This window comes from Coturnix japonica, chromosome 20 (assembly GCF_001577835.2).
Source record: "Coturnix japonica isolate 7356 chromosome 20, Coturnix japonica 2.1, whole genome shotgun sequence".
NCBI classification, from domain to species: domain Eukaryota; kingdom Metazoa; phylum Chordata; class Aves; order Galliformes; family Phasianidae; genus Coturnix; species Coturnix japonica.
In genome coordinates, this window is record NC_029535.1 from 7,944,306 (window position 1) to 7,955,517 (window position 11,212).

General features: G+C 44.8%; 1 protein-coding gene across 1 annotated transcript in view; it reads left to right on the forward strand.

Annotated features, from left to right (window-relative positions):
• The window catches only part of COL20A1 (collagen type XX alpha 1 chain), a 41,749-nt gene extending 33,587 nt beyond the window's left edge, over positions 1-8,162 (forward strand). The window contains exons 30-40 of the mRNA XM_015881694.2: positions 221-316; positions 812-865; positions 1,048-1,101; positions 1,439-1,492; positions 2,450-2,521; positions 2,902-2,937; positions 4,246-4,312; positions 4,537-4,725; positions 4,826-4,903; positions 5,515-5,670; positions 6,174-8,162. Coding sequence (XP_015737180.1) covers positions 221-316; positions 812-865; positions 1,048-1,101; positions 1,439-1,492; positions 2,450-2,521; positions 2,902-2,937; positions 4,246-4,312; positions 4,537-4,725; positions 4,826-4,903; positions 5,515-5,670; positions 6,174-6,187 — 870 coding nt within the window. The 3' untranslated portion in view covers positions 6,188-8,162. The remainder of the gene's footprint in view (positions 1-220; positions 317-811; positions 866-1,047; positions 1,102-1,438; positions 1,493-2,449; positions 2,522-2,901; positions 2,938-4,245; positions 4,313-4,536; positions 4,726-4,825; positions 4,904-5,514; positions 5,671-6,173) is intronic.
• Positions 8,163-11,212: the final 3,050 nt, after the last annotated feature.

Genomic DNA, 11,212 nt, shown 5'->3' on the forward strand with positions numbered 1-11,212 from the left:
AAATGGTTGGTCTTGGTGTAGCCTTGTCATTTTTTCCTATCGAAGATGCATCTAAACCTTACACCTGAATGGCTGCTGAAGTTGCTGGAGACCTCCCACTGTTCTGACTTCATCTTGAATCCCATAGATGGTTCATGCTGACTCAGGCCATGCAGTTCAGGCCTTGTGGAGGGCAGGCTCTAATTGCTTTCTTTCTTTGATTTCATATCTTTGGCTTTAGGGTGAACCAGGCCCACCTGGAAAAGTGGGACCAGCAGGTCCTAGTGGCCAGCAAGGCTCCCCAGGTTCCCAAGGAATCACGATTCAGGGCCCTGTGGTATGTCACCTCTTCCATTACCTTTCTTCATCTCTTGCTCTTTGCAGTTGGAACACGTCTTGGAAACTGGTGTCACAACAAACCCCCAAACCTGGTCTATGTATTGGCATCATCCTCATTAACAGCTAGACAGCTGCACTGGAGAGATGATAATAATTTTTTCATGGTGATGAGTCCTTACATTCAGTCATTCTGGCAAAGGACTGCTTTTGCCCAGACTGTCCCTTATGTACCTCTAATGAAAACAAGCCCAGTGCAGTCTTCAGGCACATCTCTTTACAGTGATCATCATTACTTGGCAAGGAGTGGAGGTGGAGGCTGCTGCACGCGTGTCTGGGTTGACAGAATCCCCATGAACGTGCTGTTGCTGCAAAGCTCCCTGCATAGCATCACAGAGAGCAGCAGCAGTGTGGGGTGTGAGCGCACAGCAGAAGGACTCTCTTTCCTTTAAAAGATGCTGCAATTTTTGATTGTGTGCTTCCATTTTAATCCAAGGGGCCACCAGGTATTAAAGGAGAGAAAGGAGACACTGGAAGTCCTGGCATGCAGGTAATGGTAGACATCTTCCTTTTAATCGTATCAAAGAATTGTCCATTTCTCCCAGTAATTAATTAAAGCAAGACTGAAGAGCCATAGTGTTGTTCCCTATTGCCTTCTCATTTCCCTTGCTACAAGATGAAGCATGACAATGATAAACAGACATCAGCTTTACCAGCAGTTCTGATTTACAGGGCATTCCTGGCGTGCAGGGAGCTCCAGGCAGAGATGGTCTTCAAGGTGCAAAGGTAAAATGCATGTCACCCCCCAGTTTTCACACAGTGCTGCCTAAAATCTAAATTGGGTCCAAAAATCCAGCTCTCTTAATGCACTCGGAGCATAAGTGAATGATATTTTCACAAATCTGGAAGAAATGGAAGGAAAAAAAACAAGTATTGGATCATTTCATGTTTGGCCAAATCTGCATGGCTGACCAGGTGCTAATCTTCTTGCCTGCTTGGCAGATATATTTTTACCTGTTGCTGGCAAGCTCCCATTAAAAGCAGCACAGGGAGAAACCACCTCACTGCTTACTGTGTGTCTTTGAGTCCTCTTGTTAATACTGGACTGGACTTGGTTTTGCAGGGGGTGAGGGGACTGGAAGGCACAGCTGGACCCCCAGGACCTCCTGGACCAAGGGTAAGTACAGGAGCAATGTGGATCTGTTTGAAATCTCTTCCTCAGAAGGAACTTGGGGTTACTGCTTGGGGTATATGGGCTCATCAGAGTAAAGTCAGTTGGAGACAGAGGAAGCAAGCAGTAGAAACTGTTTACTGCTGCATTTGCATTGAATCCCATAGCAGCTGTGGTGATGTATCTATGGTGAGGGCCACATTCAGCTCCTGACTTGGTCTTGTTTATCCTGGCACTGAACCGGGACTGAACATCAGCTTTTGAAACATGAGGAAAGCACTGCAGCCTTTGGACCAGGCTCTGAAAGATGGCCTGGTGCTGCCTTAAAGTCTTCTTTCATTTTCCACTGATCAGAAGATTTGCTAATCTCCATTGAGCTTAAACATAACAGCTGAAAGAACTACAAAAGAAAGTATTTCTAGTGTATTTTGCCTTGTTTTTTTTTTGCCTTCCCTTTCTGGCTCCAAAGGGCACAGAAACTTTGCAAAGAAGAGATAACCAAAGAAGGCGCTTTCCACTCTCTAATCTACAGTTGCTATTGTAAAGACTTAGCAGCAAAACACAGGTCTTCGGGAGGGGAAAAATGCAGTGGCATGGTATTAGCAGTCTGAAGGTTGTGCTCCAGGCTGTGCCTAAATCTGAATGTGTAACAAAGGATCTAAAGCCAGTAGGCTAAAAATCACATTGCATTTTGTTGGCAAAACTCAGCTTTGCTGGCTTGATGGTCGCTGAGACGGTAATAGGAAATGATGTGAAGATGACTCATATATGATTCGCTCTTAACATTGTGCTCGTGGCTGGATGAGGTACTGACATAAAGCTTAAGGCTGCTGTGCTCTTGCTGGAGTCCTCTAAGTTCAAACAGTTGGTGCCCCTGGAGCTGCAAGGAGACGTCAAACAGAAAAAGAACAGCAGTGAGAAGTGTACAGACTTTCATCTGTGTCTTTTAATTGGTGTCTGCAGGGTTTCCAAGGAGTGACAGGCTCCCGGGGCAGCAGTGGAGAGAAGGGACCTCCAGGTGATGTTGGACCAACAGTAAGTGACTGAGCGCAGGTCTTGGAGAAGGCCAAGGCATGAAATCATTGTGTATAAGTAAGCTGCTCCCATGGTAGTTCTTCCTCAGCATCTGAAGGAGAATTTAAATTCACACTCGCCCTTCATATGGACGTGCAAATACTGAGTTTGTATCTGTGGAATATCTGCATCCTTGTTGATGGTGTTCCAGCACCTTAAGCACGAACAGAAAATATTCCTATGAGCTCACAGTACTTTTAGCCATTTTCATAAGGTCAAGGGAAGTACAAGTGTGTGGGAAACATACTTTGGGCTCCACATCCCGCTGACGTAACCTACATCTCCTTCTGCTTTCTCCTCCTCTCCCTAGACCTTGACGTTTCCTTTTGTTTTCCTTGCAGGGACTACCAGGTCCAAAAGGAGAAAGAGGAGAGAAAGTGAGTTTTCCTGGTTACTGTACATCAAGCACTCGAAAGAGTGGATGTGGTAAATGTACTTGGCAAGCCATGCTTATACGTGAAGACGTTTTCAGAACAGAATAACATAATGTACCAAGGCCTTGTTGCTTTCTGCTCACCTGCACTGGCTTTTCTGACGGGTCTGAATAATGAGCTGCTTAGTACCAATTGTAGTAGCAAAGAAGAAAAGCCAATTGAAAAGCCAATCTTTGCTGAGAAGTCAAAACCAAAACCATTCATCTTCACTGAGGGTTTGTTTTGTTTTAAGTGTGTGGCAATAAGGCTGAGGCTCACTTCTAACAAACCTGTGCCACTCTCAGGTACAGAACCCCCAAGGTCAGGCGAGTAACGCTGTCTGTGATGGTTTATTGTCAGAGGAGGTTTTATTCTTCTTGACTTATGGTTAAAAAGAAATCCTGTGTTTTTTCTAGGAGTCCAAGTCTGCTTGCCAAGATTGAGTTAAGTGAATTAAGCTTCAGACAGGCACAAGCTGCTTTTCACAGACTGCTTTTCTCCTTTTGTTTCAAGTGAATACCCCAGCATTATAACTTTTAACACTGTCCTCCTTCCATTTCCAACAGCTTTTCCTTTTTTTTTTCCTTCTTCTTCTTTTCAGTGGAACTTTCCTTTTTCCTTCCCCTGGATGTTGTGCCAAGCTTTTGTTTAAGCTTGGTGATCTGCACGGTGGTCCACACAGAGATGTACAGTTTAGAAATGGTTCTGGAAGCACCCAGGGTCTTAGCTATGAATTTTCATGAAGAGGCTCAGCCTTCATTTTTTAAGCAGCTTTTTGCATTTTTGTCCCTATGTTGCTAAAGAAAAACCTCAGATGTCATTTATTTAGAGTTTAATAAGGATAAGAATCAACATTCATAAAAGATTGAGACAAAGATAGGATATTGCAACATCTGATTGTGTTAAATGTTTTACATATCACAGAATATTGAGTTATACTCTGCCTATCTGTTGTGATGAAAGTTGAGAGGGAAATTTACTCTCCTTTTTTTTGGTAGCTTTAGTAATTATATCAGTTCAGTCTGGGCTTTTTGATGTGTAGGAGAAAAGCAATTATTGATGCTTCCCAATTACAATTTTATGGCTTCGGAGCTTTGTAATAAATAAATCAAGAAAATGCATTTCATAGCAATTAATGTCTCAGTAACACAGGCTGACACGATGAAAGGGCAGAAAGCTATCCTGCATTGTGATATTGATCCTTTCTAAAAGATGTCAATGAAGACATGAATACTTCCTTTTCTAAAAGAGAATTGTAATGCTTCACTTTAGGGGGAACCACAGTCCTTGGCCACAATTTACCAGCTCGTTAGCCAGGCTTGTGAGCGGATGATCCAGAGTGAGTATAATCACCCCGAGCTTGTTTTGATGCTTCTCCAGCAGCGGTGGACAAAAGCACAGGGGAAGATGGCATGAAGCTGTAGTGAGCCATAGATCCCCTCTGTCCCATGCAATGCCTAACATGGTCCCACCACATTGTCCTATCCATTGGTTTCATTGGGTGGTTTTAGCACTAAGACTTCTGTGCCCTTGTAAATATTCCTTTCTGTCTTGCTTTCTCAGGTCATGTGTTGAAATTTGACTCATTCATTCATCAACATGCAAGAAAGCCGGTTCCCATTTGGGAAGAAAGACTGAAGCCAGGAGAGCCAGGATTGCCAGGTCCTCCTGGTCCTCCTGGGAGCAATGGAGAAAGAGGAGAAAATGGAATCCCTGGTCAGGCAGGAAAAGATGGGTATCCTGGAGAAAGAGGTATGGGCACAAGTGCTTATAAACATGTGCACTTAGCACTTAGGAAGAGCCTGGTGGGAAGGCAGCAGTGAAGAGCCACTTGTCTGTGCTCTGTGATTAGGTGCCCCAGGACCCAAGGGAGAAAAAGGAATGGCTGGAATCAATGAGGAAGGGATGCAAGGACCCAGAGGAAGAACAGGTAAATACTATCTCTCTGTATTGACTACATAGGGCTGCCACATTCAAAGCTTCTTCAGCCTTAGAGCCACTGTGCTGGGACTGATGGACCTCCCCACCACAGCACTTCAGACAGTTCCTTTCTATTCAGATATGAGACCGTTCCTCTCTTCTTTGGTACCTATTTTTAGGTAATGATGAATTTTAAAGACCTGAGGTTACATCCAAAAAGTTTTATTGCATTTTTTGCATGCAAGACCAGATGCTCAGGAGATTGAAACTCTTCAAAAATTCAGCTCATGAAACACAAGAGTTTTTTGAGTAATCTGTTAGGATTTTGTGTGCTCCTCCATCCTGATCCTTTTAACTTGAAGTCAAGGCGAAGTTTACCACTGTCTGTGAAGTCACAAAAACAGTGACTCAGATGGATCCCAGAATTAAGGTGATTTTCTGCATTGACACATAGGTGGGCTTTCTTTAAGGCCAAATAGAAGATCTCTAGTTACAGAGATTCCAATTCTTTTCCCCCAAATAAACAATACTCAGAAAATGAATTGCTGTGTAGGATGGGGAAAGTATAGAAGTGTTACAATGAAGGTGTAGATGTGCTGTGGCTTACAGCTTCTTCTTTAGGCCCACCAGGAGAAGTTGTGCTGGGGAAACCAGGCCCAAAGGGCTACCCTGGAAACACTGGTCCTCAAGGTTTTCCTGGTGTCAGAGGACAGCCTGGGCAGCCTGGATACTCAGGGGACTGTGATGTCTCTGGATGTTATGGGCCAGGTAGAAGAGGTAAGTCTTGATAAGTTAAATGCAAAAGTTATATTTTATAGCTCTTTGCTCTAGTTACTTCCCTTAAACTAGGGAGGAACCTTTGTTCATCCTTCAGGCACTGTCAATCCTCCTTTGTCAGAACCTCCTTTGCAAAGCAATCAGGATGATTCATCTGCAATTAGCCTATTAATGTGGATAACAGCCAGCTCAATTGGCTACTCCTCAGCCGTCCATCATAGATTAACACATAATTGCAGTAGTAGTGGAGCAGGTGGAGTGATCTTGGTTATCTTCAGTCCTTAATGCCCCTGACAATGTTTCCATGGTGGATAGAGAGGAATATCTCAGTTCTTGCACATGTATTCTGTGGAGGCTCAAAAATTCCTGGAAAAAATGAACTTGCTGGCACTGCACAAAAGATTTTAAAGGGGAAAGAATTAATTCTGCAGCATTCCTTCTCAGTACTGCTTTACTCTGGTTTATTCTCTTGCTCAGTGGCCTCACCTCATTTCCACACACAGATTTCATCCCCTGATGGCCAATATGGAAGCAGCTGAGGACAGTTCTCTGCCCTGGAAATCTCTGGGTAAAAGCTCCAAGAGAAGCAGCAACCCGAACATCAAATGTGTTTGTGGTTTTCTTATTTCCCACTATTTCTATATGGACAGATCAATCAAATGAAGCCAATATCGAAGCCACCAAACCAGCCTGATGAATCTCAGCCATCCACTGTTTTTCAGTGCCAGACACCTGCAGTATTCAAACTCACATTGCATGTCCCACAGCAAGGCACGCAGCCAGAGCTGCAGGCTGACGGACTCGTAAGAAAAAGAAATAATGTGTGGAAATGCTCAGAAATAACAGATTTTTGCCCATTTGTCTGCTTGTGGTTTATTTTTGTCACTTGTTATTCTGCATCCCCAGCACAGAGAGAAACAGCACCTCATGCCCAAAGATGTGAAAATCCACTGGAGTAAAATAGCAGTTTTCTGTTGGTTGACAAGGTAACAAAACCTAGCACCATTTGGGCTGTTTCTACTTTTGGCGAATGGCTGATGGCTTTCTTGCAATGGTGCTCTGTGCGGAAGCACTGCAGTCAGTGTGATTGTCTTCCTGTGATGTGACAAACCCCATCTGCAGCCTCGGGGTCTGATAAGGGCCCCAGGTCAGGCAGGGCACAGCCGTGCACTGCAAGGAGCTGGAGATCAACCCAATGGCCTTTCCTACCTTTACTTCCTGTGATCTGATCGGTCACTTTGCATTTTATCAGGTAGAATATTGAATTGCTCCAAGTCTCACTTATCCATCTAACACAGAGGTAATTGTGTTGTTACGCTCTTTTCCTTTTCGTGAGCCATGGTCTGATGTGGATCCAAACTGTGCAGATACTGATAAAAAGTCCCCCCAGCTTCACAGTTGGTACTTTGGGCTCCCTTTCTACTTCAATCCCCCACTCCTTCCATCACAATCAATTATCCCTTAGCTTAATGCATTACGTGGCATACATTAATTTGCATGCAGGGAGCTTCTGCATTCTCAGCTGACTGTCAAACCTAATAGCTGTGGACATTGGTAGATGCAAAGCAATGGGCAGGAAAGGCAAGGAGACCAAAGGGGTACCCTGCACAGTAAAACCTAAAATCAACCCCATCAAACACCCACTAATGGAGAAAGCAGGTAGTTCGAAGTGCAAAGTCTGCACTTTGCAGGTAATGTAATGCAAATGTAAATCAGGGCAGCCAAATTCCCAGCTCTGAGCTTGCAGTTCTGTCTGTTCAAACCCAGTGGCTGCGGGTGGTTTGGCACAGAGCTCCTTTGTTTCTCTCTATCGATTAGTTTTGAAAGTGACTAACATCTTCTCACTGCTCACACTGGGGTTTAATCCATGCATTAGAATTTCAAGCGGCATTTGCTTTTCCTGATTATTTCAGATAGAGCAGGAAAGGACAGGTTTTAACAAAACCAGGTCCTGGGAGGGCTATTGATTAGGAGAAAGAAAACCTGCACAAACAACTTGTTCATTAATGGCCCCAAACTTTGTCCAACTAGTGGTTTCATTTACTTGAAATCAGAGGGATTTTGCCCACGCACTATTACAGAGTGTACATGCCATTGCTTTGCCACTCAGTTCCTTCAGAGAATGGCTTTGGTTGGAAGGGACCTTTAAGACCACCTAGTTCCAACCCCCTGCCATGGGCTGGTTGCCTATACCAGATCAGGCTGCTCAGGGCCCATCCAGGCTAGTCTTGAACAAATGCATGGATGGGGCATCCACAATTGGATCCTCAAACCACAGTTCCTTGAAACTACCCATTGAGGGGAATTAATACGTACAGTCTTTGCTGGGGTGCAACCTGTTGTTCCTCCTGTCAAGTTTTTCCCACCCCATTTATTATCTTTAATGCAAACCGTAGGTAAAAGCAGTGGCAGGAATTAGCAATGCAGGATTTTTCCTAGCAAGGACTTTGCTCTCAAAGCATTTATCTCTACAAATAAAAGTTTGGATATTAGTTTGTCTGGATTTAATCCTGTTTTTTTTTTAGATAACTCTGAATTAATCTCAGTGCACAAATGTAGCATGTCCCTGTGAAATCCCACCAGTTCCTTATTCTTTCCCCACTTCGCAAAATAATGCCTGTTTACTTCCCCCTCTGCTCAGTCCTCAAGGAAAGTCTGTCTTGATTTTCTCATTATTGCTCCTGCCCCAAGCAATCATTACAGAGACTTTCTTTTCCACACAGCGTGTAACGTGATGTCGTATTTTCAGACTTTCTTACATCTTCGGATGTCTTTAAATTACAATTAAATTGGGTTTCTATCCCTGCTGCAGAGGTTGGCCCACCTGGTGCAGCCACATGCTGGCAGAGGCTGAGGACCTTTCAGAGACAGATTTTTTTGGCTACAAGCATCATTAAATCAGCCTCAGGGGTAAGATATGATAAGCATGGAGGACTAACTAGCAGTACTGCTAACAAGCAGCTTGAGAAGGCTCTCTCTTGGGCTCAGCAGCTCAGCTTTCCTAAATCAAAAGGTCTGAAGACCAAAGAGAGATTTTGGGTGGGGACAGGAGATTGTATGAAAACATTGAGGCAGAGCCCAGAGGGGCCATCAAAGTAGGTTGGGCCGTTACAAGGAATGATCCTTAGCTTCATATGTGTCTGTCATCTCACATACATCCTTCTGCCTGCCTGTCCCTGTGCAAGTGAATTTATTTAAGTCTGGTTTCTAGATGAGTGTTTAGAGAGAAAGTTAAGCAAAAAGGAGGTGATATAGGTTATGTGGATAAGCTCACTGAAGAAGGAGATGGTATTATGGGCAATAGCCCTGAAAACAGCTGAGGAAATGGAGGTTATACAGCTCATCCTACCAACCAGCTGCAGATGAAATCTCCCAGTGTTGTATGGCTGAGGAATGACTGAGGCAAAGTGAGTGCACATACACATTTTCTAGAGTCTTTCATAAGTTAAAATCTCTGTTTTTTCATGAGGTTGGAATAGCAGAATTATTCATTTTCCCACAGTTACAGTCTGGTTCATATCTCAGTTTTATTCCAGTTTCTGAGCATTGAATTCTATGGAAGGATACCATCCTATTTAGCTATCTCCAGAGTGCAGTAAGTCGTCCAAGACAGAGTGATGGTGCATGATTCCTGTTTTCTCCCCTTGGATTTTACCAGAAGGCACATCAGAAGCAGAAAGCAAGACATTATTTGAACTTTAAACTGGGGAAGTATTAATGCCATGTGAGAAGAAATGGAGCTGCCACTCCATGAGAAATGTTATGATGTTAGCAACACCAGAGGAAACCAGTGACCTGCATTATCCGAGCTTCTTCCAAATGCCACTAACATCTTTGTAACCGGTTTCAGCTGTCACTTCTCATCTTGCTCTGCCAAACCCTGTGATCCCGCAGTGTCACTGAGTCTTCAGGGACACAGCCACATCCTCAGCACTCCCCATCACACCTGGCATTTCGATGTGCTAATGGAGCAGATGTGTGTGGGCAGCCCAGGGTGGCAGGGCAGCTATGCCAGGACTGGATTTCATTGCTGTGCCCTTGCCAGACTCCCATGCTGTCACAGTGCAGTGATCCCCTGGAGATGCTGCTGTGTGCACTGTGTGCACTGATGATCACTTTTTGCATAGAAGGTGGTACCCTCAATCCTTTCCTACTCCTACTGCTGCACCTAAATCTTTCCCTTGTGTTAGACAGGGCTCTGACTGTGGCAGATGGGCCATCCAGGATGGTTTTATTTCTGCAGGTGCACACAGCCAAGCCCATGCCTGCTCCATTGCCCTGATGCTCATGGGCTCCTAAGTTGCAGACTGAGCTCTGAGAAGCCCTTGGGCACTGCCCAGGACCCAGCAATACCCCGGGGTCAGAACTCCTCCCACCTTCGTGTATTTTGCACTGAAAATGGGAGCCCCGGTTTGTCTGCAGCGCAGCCCATAACCTCCATGCAGTCTGCAGCTGCAGTTGGTGCAATTATGCACTAGACCTTGAAGATGTTTCGCTGTTTGTTTTCTTTTCGTTGCCGTAAGCAAGCTCACTGACTGTGAAAAAGGATAAATTAGCATCTCTAAAGAGTGAGTTTCTATTCTGAAAACAAGCAAAGAGCCAGCAGCTCCCTGGATGCAGCACCACGCCAGGGCTGAGTATCTGCCAGAGGCATGGATGGAGGGCACACAACTGAGGCTGTGACAAGAGGAAAAGCAGGTGGGATTGATGGGATTGGCCAACCAGGGTGATCACTGCTTTGATTTGATCTTGTCCTCGAATTTTGATGTGGTGTTTTTGAAATGGTTCAACTCCAGTCCTTCCAAGATGGATAAAATGTGAAAATTCTTTATTTTCAGTCTCTAGACTCCCTACTGGTTCTGCCAATAGATGTGTCAATTCTTTCTATTATAAGTAGAATGAATATATTTCCCTCTAGCATAACTAATGCCCATATATTAGGTGTGAATGGTGCACAGAATATTGGGGCCCTCACCTTTTTTATAAAGCATTACGAAGAACAAATTAAAATTAGCAGGCATTATGAGTTAGATCTGGTATCATAGTATCATAGAATGGCCTGGATTGAAAAGGACCACACTGATCATCTAGTTTCAACCCCCTTGCCTTGGGCAGAGTCACTAGCCACTAAACCAGGCTGCCCAGAGTCACATCCAGCCTGGCCTTGATGTGTAAGTTTATAGCATTTGCTGCCCTTCTTGAACTGAGTGCAGCATCACTGATCCATAGAATGGTTGGGTTGGAAGGGGCCCTGAAGGCCACCAGGTTCCAACCCCTGCTGTGAGCTGATTGCCACCTACCAGGTCAGGTCCCCAGCCCAGCATTGCTGTCATGAGCAAGGAGACAGCGCTCTGGATGTGAATAAGCCTCACGAGCTCATGCAGCTCTGGGTGTGAGCTGTGCATCTACTAAAGCTGGGGCTGCTAGAGCTGCCGAGCAGCAAATTCCCTGTGGCCCAAAGGGTTCGTGTGCACTGACTGCAGCGTGGGCTGCAGACGGACGCCTGGGTTCTGAGTCACACAGCCTTGTAAGTCCCACGGGA